Source organism: Amblyomma maculatum, chromosome 10 (genome assembly GCF_055883805.1).
Source record: "Amblyomma maculatum isolate TAMU_Amacu chromosome 10, ASM5588380v1, whole genome shotgun sequence".
Classification (NCBI taxonomy): Eukaryota; Metazoa; Arthropoda; class Arachnida; order Ixodida; family Ixodidae; genus Amblyomma; species Amblyomma maculatum.
In genome coordinates, this window is record NC_139353.1 from 169,604,516 (window position 1) to 169,627,332 (window position 22,817).

At 44.5% G+C, this 22,817-nt stretch overlaps 2 protein-coding genes across 2 annotated transcripts in view; both read right to left on the minus strand.

Annotated features, from left to right (window-relative positions):
• Window positions 1-22,817, minus strand: part of LOC146177904 (ubiquitin conjugation factor E4 B-like) — a 123,560-nt gene that overhangs the window by 70,173 nt on the left and 30,570 nt on the right. The window contains exons 3-6 of the mRNA XM_084581656.1: window positions 12,716-12,794; window positions 12,186-12,286; window positions 8,079-8,193; window positions 1,953-2,105 (exon numbers count right to left, since the gene is read on the minus strand). Of these exons, the coding sequence (XP_084437782.1) occupies window positions 1,953-2,105; window positions 8,079-8,193; window positions 12,186-12,286; window positions 12,716-12,794 (448 nt within the window). The remainder of the gene's footprint in view (window positions 1-1,952; window positions 2,106-8,078; window positions 8,194-12,185; window positions 12,287-12,715; window positions 12,795-22,817) is intronic.
• LOC146177905 (uncharacterized) lies at window positions 6,358-7,215 on the minus strand. The gene has a single exon (XM_084580773.1). The coding sequence runs from the start codon at window positions 7,213-7,215 to the stop codon at window positions 6,361-6,363; it is 855 nt and encodes a 284-aa protein (XP_084436899.1). The 3' UTR covers window positions 6,358-6,360.

Consider the following 22,817-nt stretch of genomic DNA (forward strand, 5'->3'; position numbering starts at 1 on the left):
AGGTTATGTATGGAGGTGCAACGACACGCCAAAGGCTCGAAGTGCTAGCAGTAGAGTCGAACCCGGATATATCGAACTCGAAGGGGATCGCGAAATAGTTCGATATATCGATAATTCGATATACAAAAATCGGCTTGTTACGGCACTTACGATGCCAAAAAACAATACCGCATGTGTCGCGTAATCAACCCACTCGCATAATGAACCCACCCTCCACTTTTGCACCCGAGAATTTGAAAAAAAAAAAAAAATGCGTTAAGACCAGCTCGCTCACATGCAAGCGATTGAGCGATCTCAGCGACGAGCGGCAGTGACAGAGCAAAAAATTTCAAACTTGTTGGAACTGCGTCCCGCTCGCCGCTCGAGCCACCGCGGCAGCTCAAAACAAGGTTTCTGTGTCGCTGCGGCAGAAAATCGCGAGCGTTTTCGCTTGCATGCCGATGGCGCGCATCACTCCGTTTCGGTCGTCGCAGCAACAGCTCATTTCTTGGCAGCGTGCCAAGATGCTGCGCAGCGATAACGTCAGGGCGCTTTTATCTTTTTATAGCTCCTCCAGTGGCGGGGAGCGAACTTGGCAGAGTGCCCGTGATGGCTTGATTGCACAAGCCTGGTTCGATGCATCACGCCGCGCTTGGGGCAGGCGTCATTATCGCAGCAGCAGACCGCGTGCTTCCGTTGATTCATACATGCAAAGATAAACGGCTCCCGCCAAAAAAAAAAAAATGCCTGCTGCTTCTTAACGTCCGCGGCCGCCATATCTTACGCCTATGTCGCGCGTACAGCACAACGATAAAAAAAAATGACTCTCGCAGAAAAAAAAAAGAATAAAAACAGAGAGAGAGCTGCCTTTTCTTAACGTCCGCAGGTGCCATACCATAGCCACATCAGTCGCCGCGCGCAGAGGGTTCGTAACACACGCTGGAGAAAGCGTCCGACGTCTGTCTGAAAACGGGCTGAGCTGGCTTGGCGCATGCGTAGCGCGTGCTGAAGGAGAGAGATAGCACGGCAAAAGAATGGGCACACCCACGCACATGGCTTGCAAACGTCATGTGTTGGCGCACGGGAAACGATAACTGCAGATGCGCGCGCCTTTGGGGAATGGGCGCGGCGCTGTCCAGAACTGTCCCCTCTCATCCTTCCGCACGACTTGAAAACGTCACGCGGCAAACGGCCAAGGGTGATGCGATAGTCGTTGGGGAAGGCACACTTTTCAGTGCGTGTAGTGGAGTTCGATATATCGAACGACCGGTGAAATCGAGTTCGATATATGACGCGGCTTTCCTATACTTTTAACATGGCATTTTCAAGGGGATATTCAGTGAGTTCGATATAACCAAAATTCGATATATCCGGGTTCGATATAACCGGGTTCGACTGTATTGCTTTTGCAATAAAAACAGGAAGGGTAGAGAGGATGAGAGGAAAAGGAGAGGATAGAAAAAGGAGACTGCCGATTTCCCCCAGTCGGGTCAGGCCGTCTATTGGGGGCCAAAGTGGTGTATTGAGGGGCTGGTCCAAACACTCGGCTCAACCACCCGGATCCCTTTTTCCCCAGATGCCACGCATGGCTAAGCGTAGGTACACATCACCCCTATGTTTGTTCTGCACTCATTCACTTATGCAATTTGAGCACCATTTTTTTTTTAGTATGGAATCCCTAGTAGCCCCAATGTGTGGAAATCTGCTTGGTATTGTTGTCAACATTCTTGACCATAAAGGTGGAATACGACCTTACTAACAGACCTCCATGTGGGGCCCTCTTTTCAATATCAAGATGCAACCATTCTTTGTGCAGTGGTGTCTCAAATTTCATCAAGAATCAAGGATCTGAATTGTGTTTCATTTCAAATGTGTAAGTTTTCCTCCGAAAACAAGGGTGCAAATTACAAGGGCAAAAACGCACATTACACGCTGCCACATTAACCCCCAAAAATATGGATGATGGTGCTCACCAGTCGGCAGATGGGCCAGCAGACGGGTGGCCCCAGCAGGCGCAGCTGGGTCAGCTCCACCAGGGCCCCCAGGGGAGCCCGGAAGGCCTCCGACAGAAGAGAACAGCACCCCCGCATGCGCTCCACCACACCACGCACCAGCGGCCCAAACACCTGCACCACAAAACAATGAATAATTCAGTTTTTGAACCACCAGTCTGAAACTTTTTCTTTGAACTGGCATTTATTTTTTTTCCTAAAAGAAAGGCCCCTTAATAAGGGTGAACGGTGCCATGAAAGCTGCTTGCAGACCTCCAAGGCTTTCATTGTGAAATCTTCACAATGAAATATATTGCCGGCACGCACCGGCCTCTCGCAATGGGCAGCCGTCGCAGCGACGCACGCTGTATAGACGTGCAACATTACAAAAGAAGCATAAGAGGGAATAACTAATCTGTTGTGAGGTTTTTTCTCACATTAGCCTTAGAAAACACACTTCCTGCACACTTCGGTGGCAGCAAGGCAACAAAACCCTGCCATGACAATATAGACATTTGAAGCATATTTTTTTTGCATTCAGATCCCGTAAATGGTTCTGCATCACAACTGACATGAAAACAGCATATTCTTTACATTGTTTAGATTATAACGAGTGAGCCCCTGCAGGGAGCAAAAGCTTGTATTCACTTTGCTTGAAATGGCGTCACGCCGCAGCCTTAGCTTCGGTCCAAAATTTGATTATGCCTTATCAAAAATGCGCATGTCATCAGATATTCAAATGTGCTCGCAATAGAGCGCAATCGAAAGCAATCAACCAAAGAGCCACAATAACCAGTTCTGTGTGCTGAAAGTTGGCAGTGTTGGTAATTAGACATGATTGAAAAATGCACTGAGCTAAAAAAGAACTGGACAAGCGCAGACTCACAACTAAGTTGGTTAGACGGGCCGATGTATAAATGTACAACTGAAGGAGCATTTGGGGGCCACTTCATCCGACACTTATTCACACGTGGCTGTGCATTGCAGGAAATGCAACAAATGAAAAAATCAAAAAGGTAATAAAGATAGACAAAGCTGCTACCCGCTGTTCTCACAAACTAGAATTCTTTTCCATCATTAACTAACGCGAGAAGTTAAGGAGGCCTACTGTATCATGAAACAAGGTGATACTAGGTGCATCAGCCAGCCTTCTGTCTCCCTTGCAGAGTGTGAATTTTTATACCTTGATAAAACTTGAAACGTAATGGTATTTTTTTGGCAATCGGGCAGTTCCGTGCAGGTGCATCTGTTTGTTCGAATAAACTTAGTTGTGAGTTAGTTGTGAGTGAAAGCAAAGCCATCATCTTAGAGGAAGCAAACCTATTGCATGGCTTCACGATAATAATCTGAAGACATTAGGTTCAAGGGCAGCCCAAGAAGCCTAGTTGGATGTGAAAAAAAGACAAAACCAGCCTCATCTTGTCTGCTCCTGTGTTGTATCTTTTGGCACATTTCAGTTCAGTTCAGTTCAGTTTATTACCTTAAGGACCCCCGTGGGGGTATTACATAAGGGGTGGATTATACAAAAAAAATAAGTACAATGGTTGCCATGTGGGTTCAACATACAATATGATCTGTTAGTGCTTTGGAAAAGTTGGATGGGCAGGTAATAGCGGCGATGCTGTGGGAAAGGCCGTTCCAATCTAATGCTGCTCGGGGGAAGAAGGAGGCAGCGAACGTGGTCGTATGGGTCCGAGGCCGGGCAACTTGAAGAATGCGACCAGTGCGATGCGATATGCGAGCTGGTGATGTGATATAGCCTGCGTAACCGTGGGTGCTGTAAAAGAACTTATGAAACAGGTTTAGGCTGGCAATGCGGCGACGAATAACAAGGGTTGATAAGGCGGATTCTGCTTTTAAAGACGACACGCTGACTTGGTATGAATAGGTATTGTGGATGAATCTAGTGGCACGGTTCTGGACGGATTCGAGGGCATTTATGAGGTATATTTGATGTGGATTCCATATGGGGGATGCATATTCTGGTTTCGGTCTGATTAGCGATTGGTAAGCCAGGAGTTTAACTTGTTGGGCAGCGTGATGTAAGTGGCGTTTCAAAAAGCCTAGTGTTTTATTCGCGGATGATATTACATTAGAAATATGTGTGCGCCAAGATAAATCATGAGATAGCGTGACTCCTAAGTACTTAATTGAGTTAACTGCTTCTATTGGGATTTGAGCTATATTGTACGAAAAAATAAATGGTTTAGTGCGACGGGTGAAGGATACAATCTTGCATTTCTGAGGGTTAAGTGTCATCATCCACAGGTCGCTCCATTTCTGAACGTTAGTTAGGTCAGTCTGGAGGGCTTCTTGGTGGGAAGAGTTATTAATAGTACGATAAATGACGCAATCATCTGCGAACATACGAATGTGACATGATACGTGAAGGGGCAAGTCATTAATGTATATTAAGAATAATAACGGTCCGAGCACTGATCCTTGGGGGACGCCTGAGGTTACTGGAATGTAATCAGAAAATTCGTTATTAACTATGACTAATTGGGTTCGATTTGTTAAAAATTCCTCAATCCAGTTTAGAATGCTAGGGTGAATATTTAGGTAAGAGAGCTTAAGCTCTGGTGTGGTACTTTGTCAAAGGCTTTTGCGTAATCTAAAAAAATAGCATCAGTCTGTTGGTTGCAGTCAAGGTTGGCATGTAAGTCATGAACAAATGTAGCCAGTTGTGTCTCACAGGAAAGGTTTTTACGGAAGCCATGTTGTGATGAATGAAAGAAATTGTTGGAATCGAGAAAGTTCATGACTTGAGAATAAATTACATGCTCCATGATTTTACAAGGAATGCTTGTTAGGGAAATGGGTCGATAATTTAAGGGCGAGTTTTTGTTACCGGACTTGAAGATTGGGACGACCTGTCCCACTTTCCAGTCATGCGGTATGTTACCTGAAGAGAGAGACTGAGAGTACAATAGTGATAAGTAGGCTGCGGAAATGTGCTTAGTATTTTTCAGAAATTTCGAGTTAATTTCATCGATCCCGGCTGATGACGTTAGCTTGATGTTTTCGATACGAGATGATATACCATCTGCGAAGAAAGAAACTGGATCCATGGTTGACGCTGTGAAGGAACTTATGAAGGCGTTAGCAGGTAAATCACACTCTTTCGCAAAAACAGTTGAAAAGGCTCTATTGAAAATGTCAGCACATTCACAATCGCTGATGGTTTGACCCATATCGTTAGTAAGAATAATTGTACGTGTATCCTTCGGGTTTACTACGTGCCAGAATTTTTTAGGGTTGTGTATTAGCATTTTTGGCAAGTCAGAGTGGAAAAAGGTGTGTTTTGCGTTGCGGATAGCAGCAAGGTAATCAGCTTCGGCAGTGTAGTACTTTTCCCATGATGCTTGGCTTAGGTTCCGCATTGCTGCCCGATAGTGACGCTTTTTCTTGTTTTCCAGGCGTTTCAGGGCCGTAGTAAACCACGGTTTTTGCTGGTTAGCACGGAAACTAGCTACCGGAATGTACTTGTTTGTTAGTTCGTGAACTTTGTCCCTGAAAATAGTCCAATTTTCGTTAAGAGACTTTGTGTGGAAATCGGTTTCATAAGTTGTAAAAAAAGCAGTTAGTTCTTCATTTATTGCTTGAAAATCACCTCTTTCATAAAGACGAATTGTTTTCCTGGAAACTTGATGAAGCATGGGTGTAAAACTGAAGGTAGCATGAATGACTTTATGATCACTTATTTCCCTTAGGTATGTAATACTTGTTGCGCTATCAGGGCTGTTGGTTAATATCAGATCTAGAGTGTTGGCGGAATTCTGCGCAATACGCGTTGGCTCTAATATTAGCTGGGTAAGGTTGAAGTTAAGACAGACCTCGACAAAATTTTTTGCTTCTGAAGAATTTGTCATGGAGGTGTAGTTACGCCAGTCAATAGTGGGAAAATTGAAATCACCAAAAAGAACAATATCTGCGTTAGGATACTCAGTTCACTCAGCACATTGTTTAGTTTGTAGGAAAAGTCCGGATCATTTTGCGGTGGCCTGTAACAGACTCCTACCAGCACAGTTCGGGGGGCAGCGTGGCAGAGCAGCCATAGCAGCTCTAAGTTAGAATCTACATTGATTAAGGATGCTGAAAACTGCTGATGTACGGCTATGAGCACGCCACCGCCACGGGCTATTTCCCGGTCTTTACGGTAAACTTTAAAGTTGGGCAGCGCAGCTAAAATTTCGGTATCACTGATATTGTCTGTTAACCACGTTTCTGTAAGAATGAGAAGGGTGCTGTTGGTTGATAAGACAAGACTAGATACGATTTCCCGTTTTGGTAAAAAGCTTCGTATGTTAGTAAATACTGCAGATAAGGTAAGATTAGTTCGGGGGGTGTGCTGTCGGGGAGTTGCTTTAGAGCGAGAAGAGTGTGATTGCTATGGCACTTCTTTTACCGTTTCCGTCAAGTCGTCGAATATATACTGCTTGGGGCCTATGTACAGTGTTTTAAAGCGCAGTGCGTACTTATCAGATGTTTCTTTCGCGAAACGTAGTAAATGTTTGCGTGCCTTACGGACAGAATGTGAAAAGTCTTCTCCTATGCTGTAGTCGGTGTCTTTTAGTTTCCGGGCGTTTTTTAGGATGGATTCTTTTGTCTTATGGAAAGTGAATTTAACGATAATGGGTCGACATCGTTCACTTGAGTGACGGCCAAGACGATGTGCTCTTTCTATTTCTTTTGGGTCTATGGTGATGTCCAAATTTTCACTGCAAAGGCGGGTGACCAGTTCTTCAGACTCAGAGGACGTTTCCTTTGAGCTAGTATCAGGTAAGCCATAAAATAGCAGGTTGTTACGGCGCGACCGGTTTTTGGCATCGTCTACTTTGGATTCGAGGTTACTGATTTGGCTCGCCGACGTGGCGGCATCAGTCTTAATGGATTCAACTTCTGTTTTAAGTGATGCGAGGTCTTGATAGTGGGTTTCTAATTCGGTAATGCGCTTACTTAATTCGGTGATCGATTTGTCTGTCGCTACTAACCTGCTGCTGAGGTCTTTTACTTCGCTGATTAACGTGCTTTGGCCCGATGTTAGTTTCTGTAGTTCTGCAAGTATGGCGGCAGTGTCAGGACCAGGGTTAGTTTCTATGTCACCGGATTGCATAAGCAACGAATGGACAACAGCAAAGCATTCAACGACAATACAAGTACAACACTGCGGGCTCGGCAGCTGAATTAAGAAGTAGTTGCTCGATTTCTTTGCAAAAAGAGAGTATGATTTTCTAACCTGCATGGCGAAGACAAGAGGGTTACTCGTCCGCGCAGTGGCACAGCTGCCGAGCCCACAAGGCGCCGCGGTCCACGGGCGATCTTTTATAGGTGGCGAAAAACATGATGTCTGCGGCGATTGTATTTCCCACGACGAACGGATGGTCCCAGAGCCAGGTGGTGGCGAAATCCAGGTAAACGTGACGTCAGCTGCTGTTACGGAATTGGTATCAGCTTCATGACTGCCGTAGTGATGACGATAACGTGGCCGCACGTCAACGCAGGCAGCAGCCAGAACAGGCAACAGCACATGTGTGAACACAGGAAGGAGCACCTGCATGGCGAAGACAAGAGGGTTACTCGTCCGCGCAGTGGCACAGCTGCCGAGCCCACAAGGCGCCGCGGTCCACGGGCGATCTTTTATAGGTGGCGAAAAACATGATGTCTGCGGCGATTGTATTTCCCACGACGAACGGATGGTCCCAGAGCCAGGTGGTGGCGAAATCCAGGTAAACGTGACGTCAGGCGCTGTTACGGAATTGGTATCAGCGTCATGACTGCCGTAGTGATGACGATAACGTGGCCGCACGTCAACGCAGGCAGCAGCCAGAACAGGCAACAGCACATGTGTGAACACAGGAAGGAGCACCTGCATGGCGAAGACAAGAGGGTTACTCGTCCGCGCAGTGGCACAGCTGCCGAGCTGCAATCTAATGAGCTGCAAGATGAAGCTCATTAGATTTCCCTCCCTCAAGATGCCACTGGCAGTAATGATGTGGTGTTTTGGCTAGTCATTAAGGGTAACGATAAAAATTATTTTCAAATCCTTATAAATGACCTCACTGGGCAGCAGAGACTCAGTCAAAACTCGCAGAGTGGGAGACGTGCCTGTCTGAGACGGTCAGCAGCAGCAGCCGCATCCACGAGGTCTCTGAGGAATCCGCCAGGCAGCTGCTGACGCAGGAGGGGATCCAGCAGCAGGCTCCTCTTCCAGGGGGCACCACTAAAACATGCGTACACAAGTGCAGCCTAATCAAAGTTACCAATAGCCAAATTTTCAATAAGTTGAGCATTATGATTTGTATTTTTGGTTAGCTGCAAAACCGAGTCAATGACAGCTTTACAGTCGAACCCGGATATATCGAACTCGAAGGGGATCGCGAAATAGTTCGATATATCGATAATTCGATATACAGAAATTGGCTTGGGACGGCACTTACGATGCGAAAAACGATACCGTATTTCTCGTGTAATCAGCTCACTCGCATAATGAACCCACCCTCTACTTTAGCAACCGAGAATTTTGAAAAAAAAAAAAAAAAAAAAGCGTTAAGGCCAGCTCGCTCACATGCAAGCAATTAAGCGATCTCAGCGACGAAGGGCAGTGACAGAGCAAAAAATTTCCTACTTGTTGGAACTGCGTCCCTCTGCCTTTCGATCCACCGCAGTAGCTCAAAACAAGGTTGCTGTGTCGCCGCCGGGGCAGAAATCGCCAGCGTTTTCGCTTGCATGTCACACTTCGTTTTGGTCGTCTCATCCACAGCTCATTTCTTGGCAGCGTGCCAAGATGCTGGGCAGCGATAACGTTGTGGTGTGTTTATCTTTTGATAGCTCCTGCTGCGGCGGGGAGCGAACTTGGCAGACTGCCCGTGATGGCTTGATTGCACAAGCCTGGTTCGATTTATCACGCCACGCTTGGGGCGGGCGTAGTCCACTGCCACAAAATCATTGGAAAGCGTGATACAGCAGCTGCAAATGCTGTTTGAGGCGAAAAATGCTAAAAGCTGGTGTCATGATCGCAGCGTGCTTTCGTTGATTCATACATGCAACTGAACTGTCCCCTCTCATTACTTCCGCGCGTGGCTTGAAAACGTCATGCGGCAAACGGCCAAGGGTGATGCGATCGTCTTTGGGAAAGGCACACGTTTTCGATATATCGAACGACCGATGAAATTGAGTTCGATATATGACGCGGCTTTCCTATACTTTTACATGGGATTTTCAAGGGGATATTCCGTGAGTTCGATGTAACCAAAATTCGATATATCCGGGTTCGATATATCCGAGTTCGACTATATACGTCCAATTTCCAAGCTAGCAACACGCAGAAGCAAAGCTGTTCTCCTTTCTTGACTCTATTAAAATAAGTTACAGTTACCATTAAGGCCACTCCAACCGGCAAAAATCTTTACTATATCAGGGTCTTGAATAATCAGTCACTGGTTAATAACACAGCTCTGAAGATGCTCTCTAGTAATTAAGTGGCTACTTACTCAACGCATCTGGCTGATTTATAAAAGAAACTCTTGAAAAAATACCTTCCTTCCTTTACTCATTGCCCCTTTATGCAATTTTACTTTTTGACTTATATTTTACGTTGACACCTTGTGGAAGTATTTTTGTATTAGCACAACAAGAATATGAATGCAATCTGAGTGATTTCATATGAAAAAGAAAGGTTTGTGCATGCCACTTGTTGCTAAAACAGACGCTTGGGCAATCCACTGAGTGTAGACGGCGCATAAAAGAGTATACACAAACGTAGTCCCCTTCTTGCCACCTCCTACTTCATCTTGCCAGGGACCTTTCCCTTCTCTAATTACCCTCTCTCAGAGTATCATGCTGCCTTCTTCCACATTCGTATCCAACTTCACTACTTTCTTCGCTGCCTGCTCCCATAAAGCTGGCTTCCAGCTGCTGGAGCCACATGTTCTTTTCCTGGAAAAAATTAAAATTTGCCTCCTAGGTTGCGCGCGTACTGCGATCTCATTTCATGGGGGAAAATCATCTGTGGAAGCCAACTGGGACTTCTTTCGCAAGAGGCTAAGATTTTTGTAGCCTTGCGTGCCCGCAGAGACTCTAAATAATGAAAACAGCAGCTTTGCTGTTCCACAGGAGCAGGAAAAGACATTATTTTCAGATATTTTTGTTCCATATTAAAGAAAGTAACTCTGCACTGTAATACAGGAAATTCACAAAGTCACAGACTACAATTGGCGACAAAAATCTCACAGGTCACTAAAAAATTTGCATCACTTAAACAAACCTTTATGAGGCTTGATAGGTGAACATTACCATAAATATCTTATTGCATGTGCAAGAGACTGCAAAGGTGGCAAAATACTCCCACCGCATACTACAGTGCGATTATGCAGTTAACCCCACCTCAATGCTTAACTGACTTCTTGAAGAATATATCTGGACTGAAGTTTTACGAAAAACCCGTTCACACCAGAAGTAAACAAATATGAAACATTCCTCGAATGAGGACGTTATACGGTAACCAGAGCCTTCGGTTTACTTTGCCATGCATATTAAATCATTATAGCATACACAACCCAAACATCTTTACCGCGTCAATTAAGGACTTTAAGTTATATTTTATCAATTCCGCACTGTCTCTCTGTACTTTCCGTTCCTTGCCTTAAACATTATTACAAGAATAGTCACTTCATTTTCATTACGTTTTGCCATGTTATTGTGGGCCGTTAATTTACTGTGCTGGTTTTTAACTAGCTGTTTCATTTGTATATATGTGCTCTTTCTGTGCTTCATAATTTTCACGTTATAGTTAAATCTCGTTACAAGAGACACTGTTACACGAGACACTCGGTTATAAGAGACATTTGAAAATTGTTTGGTTGGTTTTCCTATGTCTGCCATGTTAACAGCATTGCATACAAGAGACATGGTTACAAGAGACACTCGGTTACTAAGGACAACTTGTGCAGGTCCCTGGAGTAAATTATTCATTATTTAGAAGAGAAACAACCCAGGTGTGCTCTTGCAATGCAGGTGAAGCGTGTCAACTCGTACATGATGCACTTCAGATTCCCTTAGCTAAATTCTGCTCCATATCAGCGTCCTTTTTGTTGTATACGTCAGGAATTGAGAAGGAGTACTTCCCAATGATTGCAGCACCAAAGTTCTCGTGCTCAAAGCCACCAGTTATTTTTTCGCTCCAAACTCCACACCTACCTTCTACCAATAGACAAAGGCATTATGCACTCAGTCAAGTTGCTGTACAAAACAAGGTTGGTAGAACGTCTGTTGCTCGACAGGCAGCAAGATTGTACAACAGTAATTGATGTGAAGTTTGCTGTTCAGGTGATTTCAGGTGTCTGGAATGGCTTGAGAAGTGAAGCTGTGAAATACCATTTCAGACAAGCAGGCTTTAAATGTGGTGACATGATGTAAGAGGGACCATATATGAATACTGTGGCAAGCTTCCTTAAAGATGAAGCTTGGGTGAGCATCCAAGAAGTACCAGAATCTCTTTAGGAATTCATATTTGCAGATGTGGATCTTGTGTGCTGCCAAAGAGCTTACAGACTGCAATTCTTGTGCAAGTAAATGACACATGTGCCATAGAGGATGCCTACGAGGACATTTTAGAAGAAAAGCGTCAGCATCTGAGGGTGACAAGCAAGTAAGAGTTCTTCAAAAGGTATTAGAGCAATAGGAAAGCAATAGGAAGGAATAGGAATTTGGGAAGGAATACACTCTGCACTCACAAAAATACATACTTGTATGAATAACTTCTTTAAGCTTTCCTGAACAATTTCCTGTTAATGTGTGTAAATGCATTTATATGCTGATGTGCAGTAAACTGATCAACACAGTGCTTTTAGAATTTTTGGTTACAAGAGACCTTGCTTACAAGAGACATCTTTTTCGGGTCCCTTGACTGTCTCTTGTAACGAGGTTTTACTATTTTATATGTACATGTATATGTATATGTATATTTTCACCTTAATGTCAGACGTCCTGTTGCTCTGCCATTACTGGGCCTCGGGCATCTCTCAAGCTATCGTTCTAGCCTTTCGCCTGAGGCCAATTTCATGTATATTACTGGAAATAAATTTTTTTCAATTCAATTCAAAACTCTGCGTGGGAGATGATTGCAATGCCAGTGATTTGCCATTAGCTGTGCCATCATTAATGCTGGTCTGCACTACCACTCCACTGCCAAGGGAGGGGAAAAAAGCAGCCCACCTGGGTCCTTCAGCCAGCGTGCCACACAGCAGAAGCACCACCTGCCGCACCACCTGCACTCGCACCTGCGTCAGCAGGCTGGTCTCCTCTGTCCCCGCACGCTGCTGCACACAGGCCATGCCTCACCTCCATCACACTGTTCTCCTCTATCGTGTGCTGTTGTATTACCCTCAAGTCATCCTTAATCACTGCCTACATTCCGAAGAGAAGTTCGTGCATCTCAGCGCCAAAGACTGCCAGTGGCACCAAGTGGCGCCACTTGTGACCTGGTATCGGAGGTAAGCGTGCACTAGCTGCTCAAAATTGTGCATTCGGCCAACGCAGAGCGTGAATTTTCGTTTTGGATATCCTCAACTGTGTTGCTACGACCTCACATCAGCGTAGGAACCTTCCATGATGGAACTGTGCTTATGGCAGTGAAATAATCCAGACAATAATTTCATTTTGGCACTTCCTTTTTCTGCCCTTTAGCCAGACATGAAATGAAGCACAGAGAAGGCCTTTGCTCAACAATGATCAGGTAGCCTCACCCTGTTCCTCTCATCCAGAGCAGTGCGCTCATAGCAGGACAGCAAGTACTCCAGCAGCCGCTTGTGCCTCTCGTCCGTCCTGATACAGGAGAGGACAATGACTGCATGACAAAAGCTGCATTGGCATTTTCAGGTGCAGCCAACAGGCCTTTTGTAACACCACAAAACGAGATTATGCTCAAAGACCTAAAAAAAGAAAATGCTGCTTCGTGCGGTAAAAAATCACGTCTCAGCAAAACAGCTTACTTTGTGTGCACCATGTTTCAGAAAAGTGCTCTGCACACTGAGCAGGACAGGGAGAATAACACCACAGTGCAGATTATATGCTGAGGCCAACATACGCCACAGGTGCCAAACATGTCACCATTTTATGACAATGCTGCACTTTTACCCTTACAGCGGGGTGAGCAATGCTTAGTGATGAGCGTCTTTCTTACCGAAGACTAGCACTGAATGGAACCAGCCTGCATTGAAGAAGCGTCATCTTTCAAGCCATTTATCACCAAGTATGTAATCGAGCAAGCGTCTGCATCATGATTTTTGCCTTTTGCCTGTACGTTTCAATGTCTTTTTTTCTTCTTCTTTTTGCACCCACCTCCTCTATAACGCCCTGTGGGCCCTGATAGTAAATAAATACAGTGCGTGGAGGGGTAGCAATATGCGCAATTTAAACTTGACACGCACCCAGAAGAATAAAACAAGTTACAACAAATGTTTCAACGAAGGATCCAGCCGCGATGTGGGAGCTCCTAGGAAACAAGCTGGACGGCAGAATGATGCCAGACAAACGAGATTGCTTTGCCAACAGCTTTTCCTGCAGCTCAATATTCACTGAAGGTGATGCAAAGACATGGTAGCAACGTTCTGGCCATTTTCCAAAGCGTGTTTCCTACAGGAGTGGCCATACAGGGTATGTTTTGCATATGTGCCCCTCTATCACATCAGGGCGCGATAACCTCAACTGACAAGCCCAGTGGAAAGATAGCTTCTAGAAATATGCACAGATAGCAACGCCATCCCACATACACTAGCACTGCATTCAAACAAGCATTTCTGAACACAGAATGAGTTACACACAACAATTAAAGGCTTAAGCAACTTTCCCACAGGTGCAGTGAAGGGAGACTAAAAATGAAATTGACTTCATACCGTGCTCCAACCCTGGCATTATGCAGGATGTAGGGGGAGAAAGGTGAGATGCAGTGAATACAGGACGGTAAGGTCTCGAATAGCCTAGATTTGAATAGGGAGATTAGTGAGAAGAACTAAGGATTAGGCGAGTCGGTGGTGATCCATCGTATAAAAACCAGCACTAGTGAACACAGACAGCGGACAAGGCAAAACAAACGGAAGGCTGACAACTGAATTTTATTCGAAAGTAAGCAGTCAATTCATACACTTACACACGCACGAAGGAATCTTGGAATCTTGTCAAACACAGATATACTGCAACTACTCGCGGTACCAAAAAGAAAGAAGAAACTATATAACACCAACCCAAGGCACGTATGCTACCATCGCAAACCGACTACCCACCATGAAGCATGCTCATTTAGACAAGTTAATCTAGGCTTTGTTCACGCAGCCCTTTGTATGTGGAATGCTTCAGCAATCTCTCTTGTCATCACGTACAAACACCGCTGCTGTGTCAACAAAAACGGAGAACACTTGCACATAAGGGAGTATTGTGCTACGTGATTTCGTAAAAGGATATTCAGCGCTACATATAAGACACGGACACTGGAAGAAAACACAGGACGGGCGCTGATGCCAACTAATTATATTGAAACAGACGCACCCCACATCTGTACACCAATGAGTGAACGAAAGCGCATATGCATATGTATAGGAAATTTCTTGCCAGATTAGGAAGAGCAGATACGTTCTATCGTATCTGCCGTTCTATCGTGGCGCCCGTCCTGTGTGTCTCGCTGTGTCCTTGTCTTTTTAGCGCTATGCACCAATTGAGTCTATTTGCAGTGTCTTGCAGGAAAAGTGATGTGGAGCTGACGCACATTTCACCCGTTTCCTTCATAAAAAATGCTTCCTACAATTTGCGTGCCAATCTATCCTTACTTCTGCGCAGAATTTTGATGTCCTCAAGTCGTGGCTCACACTACTGACCACTGTCCCTTTTGCAAGAGCGGCGATGGGCGGGTGGATTCTGGCATGGCACGTTTGTTTACACAGTGGCCAGTTTGCTCGACATATACTTTGCCACCTTTTAGGGGGATTTGATAAACCACACCAGTGGTACACTGCACGTATGGCTAGGAGCGTTTCATACCACAGCCTGACTTCTCAAAGCCGCCACTGCTGACCTTGGGGCAAATCTTGGGGCAAAAGCGAACACTGATGCACCGGTCGGTCTGGACGATGCACACACGCTCGCAAGAAAAAGGGATAAGATAAGCCATGCCCTACCTTCTCACAGGCAACATACCTGTCCCTATGCTTAATACTACAAAGCTTTTTAATAACCTTCCCCCCCCCCCCCCCGCCCCCCCGTTTTCTCTGTACTGCAGCCCCTACTTTTCCCGATTTCCCAGCAAAGAAAATAGATATGTACCACAACACTGCCTCAAGTGCCAGTGTTCTTCGTTTTTTGTTGACACAGCAGTGGGTGTTTGTAAGTGATGACAGGAGAGATTGCTGAAGCATTCCACATACAAAGGGCTGCGTGAACAAAGCCTCGATTAACTTGTCTAAATGAGCATGCTTCACGGTGGTTATTGGTTTGTGATGGTAGCACACGTGCATTGGGATGGTGTTATCCAGTTTCTTCTTTTTTTATTTATTTATTTATTTATTTATAGGTACTGCGATCTGGTACAGATCATAGCAGGGTGGGAAAAACAAAAAGAAATACAAGCATAAAAACGCACTCAAATTCATAAAATTTGCAGGCACTTTTCAAACATTAGTAAAGGACTTTGAGTTACAGTCTCGCTATTAAGTTTATTCCATTCCGTAATTGTCCTCGGAAAAAAAGAATATTTAAAACAGTTATTTCGCGCGTTCACAGGGGATATTGTTAGTGCATGCCTTTGTCTCGTATTATAACCTGAAGAGTAAGTAATATAATTGGAAGTGTTAATATTATAATGACCTTTTACGAGCTGGAAAAGAAACTTTAATCGGCAGATACGATTGCGCTCAGTCACAGAAGGTAATCCACTACGCTTCACAAGCTCGCTGACAGACGCACGGCCATATGAATTAAATACAAACCTAACGACCTTATGCTGTATGCGCTCAAGTTTATGAATGTTAGTTAAGGTGAAAGGGTCCCATGTAATTACGGCACATTCTAACAGTGGACGGATGAGGGAGTTGTAAGCTAATAGGCGGACACTGGGCGGAGATGACTTCAGTGAGCGCCTCAAGAAAAAAAGTTTGCGCAGTGAATTAGCTACAACCATATCTATGTGTTTTGTCCATGAAAGGTTGTTAGTAATCCATAAGCCCAAATATTTATATTCTGTTACCTCCAATAATGATGTGTTGTTAGTACCGTACACGAAATGAAGAGGACTTTTCTTGTGTGTAATTCTCATGAAAACGGTTTTCTCACTGTTAATACACATCTGCCAATCGTTGCACCACGCAATCACCTTTCCTAGATCATTATTCAAACACACCTGGTCATCAACTGAAGAAACCTCTTTGTACAATATACAATCATCTGCGTAAAGCTTCACGCGGACAGAAAGGCCAGACTCAATATCATTAATAAATAGCAAAAATAAAAGTGGTCCCGAAACGGATCCCTGGGGGACGCCGGACACAACCTGGGCACTGTTAGAAGAAGTATGGTTTAGGGTGACAAATTGACATCTGTTTGAAAGGTAGGCTGTGATCCATGTAAGTATCTGGTCGTTTTTTATATAATAGCTTAGTTTATGAATTAGTTTGTTATGCGACACCTTGTCAAATGCTTTGCGAAAATCCATGAATATGGCATCGGTTTGTTTTCCCTGATTAATCGATTGAGCGAAATCGTGTACTGTCTCAACTAATTGTGTAATTGTAGAAAACCCACGCCTGAAACCATGTTGAACATTTGTAAGTACTTTGTGCTCTTCCAAGAAACCTAATATATGTTTATGAATTATGTGTTCTAAAATTTTGCATGATGTGGACGTCAGTGACATAGGCCGATAATTCTCAATGTGTGCTTTTTTGCCGATTTTGTGCAAAGGTTTAATCTCGGCTGTCCGCCAGTCATCCGGTAAAGAACCATCACGTAAAGATCTAGTGTATACAATTGACAAGTATTTCGCGCACCACTCTGCATACCGTTTCAAAAATGCGTTTGGTATCTTATCGGGGCCTGAAGATTTTTTCACGTCAAGATCTAGGAGCAAATTAAAAACACCGGTCTCTGAAATGACAACATCAGTTATGGCAGGGAGCGATACTGAAAAGTTGGGGACACAACCATTGTCTTGTGTGAATACCGATTGGAAGGATTTGTTGAACGCAGAACAAATCACCACCTCATCATGTACACATTTGCCGTCTACAATAAATTCATTCGTGGAGGAAGACTTTGGCGTGATTTGGCGCCAGAACTTCTCAGGAGACGTTCTAATGAACGAAGGCAGGAACGTTCCGTAATATTTTTCTTTGTCGCAAATTATTTTCTGCTTAAGTTGTTCGGAAATTTCTTCCACGATTGGTTTTAATGATAAGTTTCTATTTGACTTTTTTTTTAACCTTTTAAGCCTTCGCTGTAAGCGCAACGTCTCCCGAGAGATCCATGGGTTACGGTAAACAGATTTTTTTGCAATTTTGGGAACAAAACGGTCAATACAGTCGGAGACAATATTTTTAAACAACAGCCATAGGTCATTCACGCTAGCAGTACTGTTTCTAAAACTATCAAAACATAAATCAAGCACATCCAGAATAGACTCATCATCAGCACGCGAAAAATTGGGAAAGAAATGCACATTATTCTGGCGATATGGGTACACATTTGACAAGCTCAGAAGTACAGCTTTGTGATCAGATATCCCATTTGTGACATCACAGGTTATGAGATTACGGATAGCACCACTTACAAAAAATAGATCAAGAATGGATCCTATGGCTTCTTGCACCCTCGTAAAATTATTTACTACTTGCAACAAGTCTATATCTGTGCTTGACAAGATGACTTCGTGCGTGTGTAAGTGTATAAATTGACTGCTTACTTCTGATTAAAACTCAATTGTCAGTTCACCACCTTGTTTCATCTCGTTCTCTGTCTGTGTTCGCAAGCTCTGGTTCTTATACAAAGATCAGTGAGGAAGAAGTCCATCAACAAATAAGCGGTGAGGGAGAAGGCAGAAGAATTCAAGATCTCCCTTACCGAGATCCTGAATTAAACCAAATTCAACCGAAATAAACTGAATTAAACTCCCATAGATCCTGAATTTAACCAAGGATGACGACCTTAGTGTAGAAGCGATGAGTGATACCTTCAGATATATCATTACTGAGTCGCGGTAGAAGTAGGCAGTAGGATAGTTAGAGAGGATACAAGAAAATTGCCTAAGCAGATGAAACGCCTAAGCATGCCTAAGAAACCTAACTGCCTAATTGCCTAAGAAACGCCAAAGCATGAAAGCCTGCAACCCAACAGACAGGATAGAACTGGCAGAGCTATCAAAAGTAATCAATAGGTGCAAAGCGTCCGACATAAGAAAGTATAACATGAAGAAAATCGAGCATGCTTTAAAGAACGGGAGCACCCTTAAAGTGGTGAAGAGGAAATTGGGCATAGGCAAAAATCAGATGTATGCACTAAGGGACAAGGTGGGCAATGTCATCACGAATATCGCAACAATAGTCAAAGTAGCCGAGGGGTTCTATACTGACCTATACAGTTGTAGCTAGGACAACGAGATTGGCCATAGTGAAGAGTACTCAGACGTTCCGCCAGTGACGACGGGCAAGGTTAAGAAAGCATTAGAAACTATGAAAAGGGGGAAAGCATATGGGGAAGATCAGGTAACTACGGATTTGTTGAAGGACATCGTGCTAGAACCAGAGCTCACTAGAACAGGAGTTGGCCACCCTGGTGCAGTAATTGGCTGCAACCTCCTATGATAAGCTCCATAAAACCCCGGCCCTCAGTCAACAGCGGCTGCGGAACAACTGACCACGGCGGCGGTCAGACCTGCGACGCAGCAGGGGTTGCTAAGAAAGCCTACTCCGCTGGACAGGCCGCCATTGGAAACTGGCCCTGGCAACGTTTAATGCTAGAACCCTAGCTAGTGAAGCTAGTTTAGCAGTGCTGTTAGAGGAACTAGAGGGCATGAAATGGGATGTCATAGGGCTTAGTGAGGTTAGGAGGCCGAATGAGGCATATACTGTACTGAAGGATGGGCATGTACTGTGTTATCGAGGTTTACCAGAGAGGCGACAACTAGGAGTAGGTTTCCTTGTCAACAAGTATATAGCGGGTAATATAGATGAATTCTATAGTATTACTGAGAGGGTTGCAGGTATCGTAATTAGGCTTAATAAGCGGTATAAACTGAAGGTTGTACAGGCCTATGCACCTACATGTAGTTATGATGACCAGGCAGTTGAACGCTTCTATGAAGATGTAGAATCAGCAATGCGAAAAGTAAAGACGCAGTATACTGTACTAATGGGCGACTTCAATGCCAAGGTAGGGAAAAAACAGGCAGGATACAAGGCAGTAGGTGACTATGGCATTGGTTCTAGGAATAGCAGGGGGGAGTTACTAGTTGAGTTTGCAGAGCACAATAACTCAAAAATCATGAATACCTTCTTCAGCAAACGAAAGAACCGGAAATGGACATGGAAAAGTCCTAACGGGGAGACTAAAAATGATATTGACTTCATACTTTGTTCAATCCCCGCCATTATGCAGGATGTAGAGGTAATTGGGAAAGTGCGATGCAGTGACCACAGGATGGTGAGGTCCCGAATTAGCCTAAATCTGAAGAAGGAACGCAAAAGATTAGTAAGAAAGAAACCCATCAACGAATTAGCGGTGAGGGGGAGGGCAGAAGAGTTCAGGATCTCGCTACAGAATAGGTATTCAGCTCTAACTGAGGATGGCGACATTACCCTAGAGGCAAAGCACAATAATTTCAGAGATATCATTACTGAGTGCGCGGTAGAAGTAGGCGGCAAGATAGTTAGAGAGGATACCGGTAAGCTGTCTAAGGAGACGAAAGATTTGATTAGAAAACGCCAGAGTATGAAAGCTTCCAATCCAACAGACCAGATCGAATTGGCCGAGATATCAAAGCTAATCAATAAGCGCAAGGTGGCCGATATAAGGAAGTATAACATGGAGAAAATTGAGCATGCTGTAAAGATCGGGGGAAGCCTTAAAGCGGTAAAGAAGAAATTGGGCATAGGCAAAAACCAGATGTATGCGATAAGGGACAAGGCGGGCAACGTCATCACAAATACGGAAAAGATAGTCAAAGTAGCCGAGGAGTTCTATACAGATCTCTACAGTAGCCAAAGTAGTCAGGACCATAATGAAATTGGCGGTAGGGAAAAACAGTCAGACGTTCCACCAGTGACGAAGGACGAGGTCAAGAAAGCACTAGAAACTATGAAAAGGGGGAAATCAGCTGGAGAGGATCAGATAACTACAGATTTGCTGAAGGACGGGGGGGATATCGTGCTAGAAAAACTGGCCACCCTGTATACGCAGTGCCTGGTGTCATCGACGGTACCGGAACCTTGGAAGAATGCATTCATTATCCTGATTCACAAGAAAGGGGACTCTAAGGACCTTAAAAATTACAGACCAATAAGCTCACTGTCTGTTACATATAAGGTATTTACTAAGGTAATCGCTAATAGAATCAGGACAACCTTAGACTGCAATCAAGCAAAGGATCAAGCAGGGTTTCGGAAACGGTACTCTACTGTCGATCATATCCATACCATCAATCAGGTGATAGAAAAATGCTCGAAATATAACCAGCCCTTATACATAGCATTCATTGATTACGAAAAAGCATTTGACTCAGTTGAAACCTCGGCGGTGATGCAGGCATTGCGAACTCAGGGGGTAGACGAGCCGTACGTGAAAGTGCTGGAAGATATATACAGTGGCTGCACAGCAACCATAGTTCTGCATAAAGAAAGTAACGAAATTCCCATGAAGGAAGGTGTTAGGCAAGGAGACACAATCTCCCCAGTACTATTCACAGCTTTTTTAGAGGAAGTATTCAGAGACTTGGAATGGGAACAGTTAGGGATAAGGGTAGATGGAGAATACCTCAGTAATCTGCGATTTGCTGATGACATTGCCTTGCTAAGCAACTCGGGGGATGAACTGCAAATAATGATTGATGACCTAGACAGGAAAAGTAGAAAGGTAGGCTTGAAAATCAATATGCAGAAGACTAAGGTAATGTTCAACAGCCTCGGGAAGGAACAGCAGTTTGCATTATGTAGCGAAATACTGGAAGTAGTGAACGAATATGTCTACTTAGGACAGGTAGTAACCGCAGATCCGGACCATGAAAAGGAAATAACAAGAAGAATAACATTGGGATGGAGCGCATTTGGCAAGCACTCGCAGATTATGACTAGCAGCTTACCGGTATCGCTCAAGAGGAAAGTATACAACAGTTGCATCTTGCCTGTACTCACCTATGGGGCTGAAACGTGGAGGCTAACCAAGAGAGTTCTACTTAAGTTGAGGACAACCCAGAGGGCTATGGAACGAAAAATGGTAGGGGTAACATTAAGAGATAGAAAGCGTGCAGAGTGGGTCAGAGAAATAACTCAAGGTAACGACATTCTAGCGGAAATTAAGAAGAAGAAATGGACACGGGCAGGACATGTAGTGCGAAGAGAGGATAACCGATGGTCGCTGAGGGTAACAAACTGGATTCCAAGGGAAGGAAAGCGTAGCAGGGGGCGGCAGAAAGTTAGGTGGCGGATGAGATTAAGAAGTTCGCAGGGGTCAAGTGGATGCAGCTAGCACAGAACCGGGTTAAGTGGAGAAATATGGGAGAGGCCTTCGCCCTGCAGTGGGTATAATCAAGCTGATGATGATGATGATCGTGCTAGAGAAACTGGCCACTCTGATTAAGCTATGCCTGGCGTCATCAACAGCCCTGAACTCATAGAAGAAAGCTAAAATTACTTAACTTCTGTGGGGTTGCAATAGGAGCATAAATGCGTTTTCCCCGCGGCTGGCATTGCGGCTGACATTTCATGCTGACAGTCCAAACCGTTGACCCCACCCGGTCATCGCGTGCGCTACCGAGCACACGCCGATGGTCGGTAGTGCACACCGACCATTGCGGGCAGTGCTCTTGGGAACAAAGGAACAACCCGTGCTGCCAACAAACAGGCATTTATTGCTGGAATAACAACAACGACAGCTAGCAATAAAATGAATCTATGTCGTCTGACTCATCAGCAGGGCCATGCTAGGGCAGGGGATAAGCTCTGAGGCCGGACAGTGCAACCAGGCGGGAAAAGTCACGCAAGGCTTCGCCATGCCGGCGACAGCAAATTCCGCGAGGATGTGCCCGTTCGTGTCGAGTTTTAGATGCCGAAGAGCCCTGGCTTTCCCCTGTACACAGCCATGAGCCCAGGGGACGCTGGCGCCATCTTTCGATAGTTAATGGCATCTAGTGATAGCTAGAGTAACTACCACAAGAAAAAGCTGAGTTTAAGGAGGATGAGGGGAGGTTGTTCCTCACAATTCATTAGAAAGGGGACGCTAAGGACTTGAAAAATTACAGACCAATCAGCTTAGTACCTTTTACATATAAGGTATTTACTAAAGTAGTCTCAAAGAAAATCAGAACAACCTTAGACTGCAACCAAGCAAAAGATTAAGCAGGTTTTCGAAAAAGGCACTCTATACTCAATCATATCCATACCATCAACCAGGTGATAGAAAAAGGCTCGGAATATAACCAGCCCTTATACATAGCATTCATCGATTACGAAAAAGCATTTGACTCAGTAGAAACCTCAGCGGTCATGCAGGCATTGCGAAATCAAGGCGTAGACAAGCCGTTTGTGAAAGCACTGCAAGATATATATAGTGGCTGCACAGCAACCATAGCTCTGCATAAAGAAACAAAATTCTTAT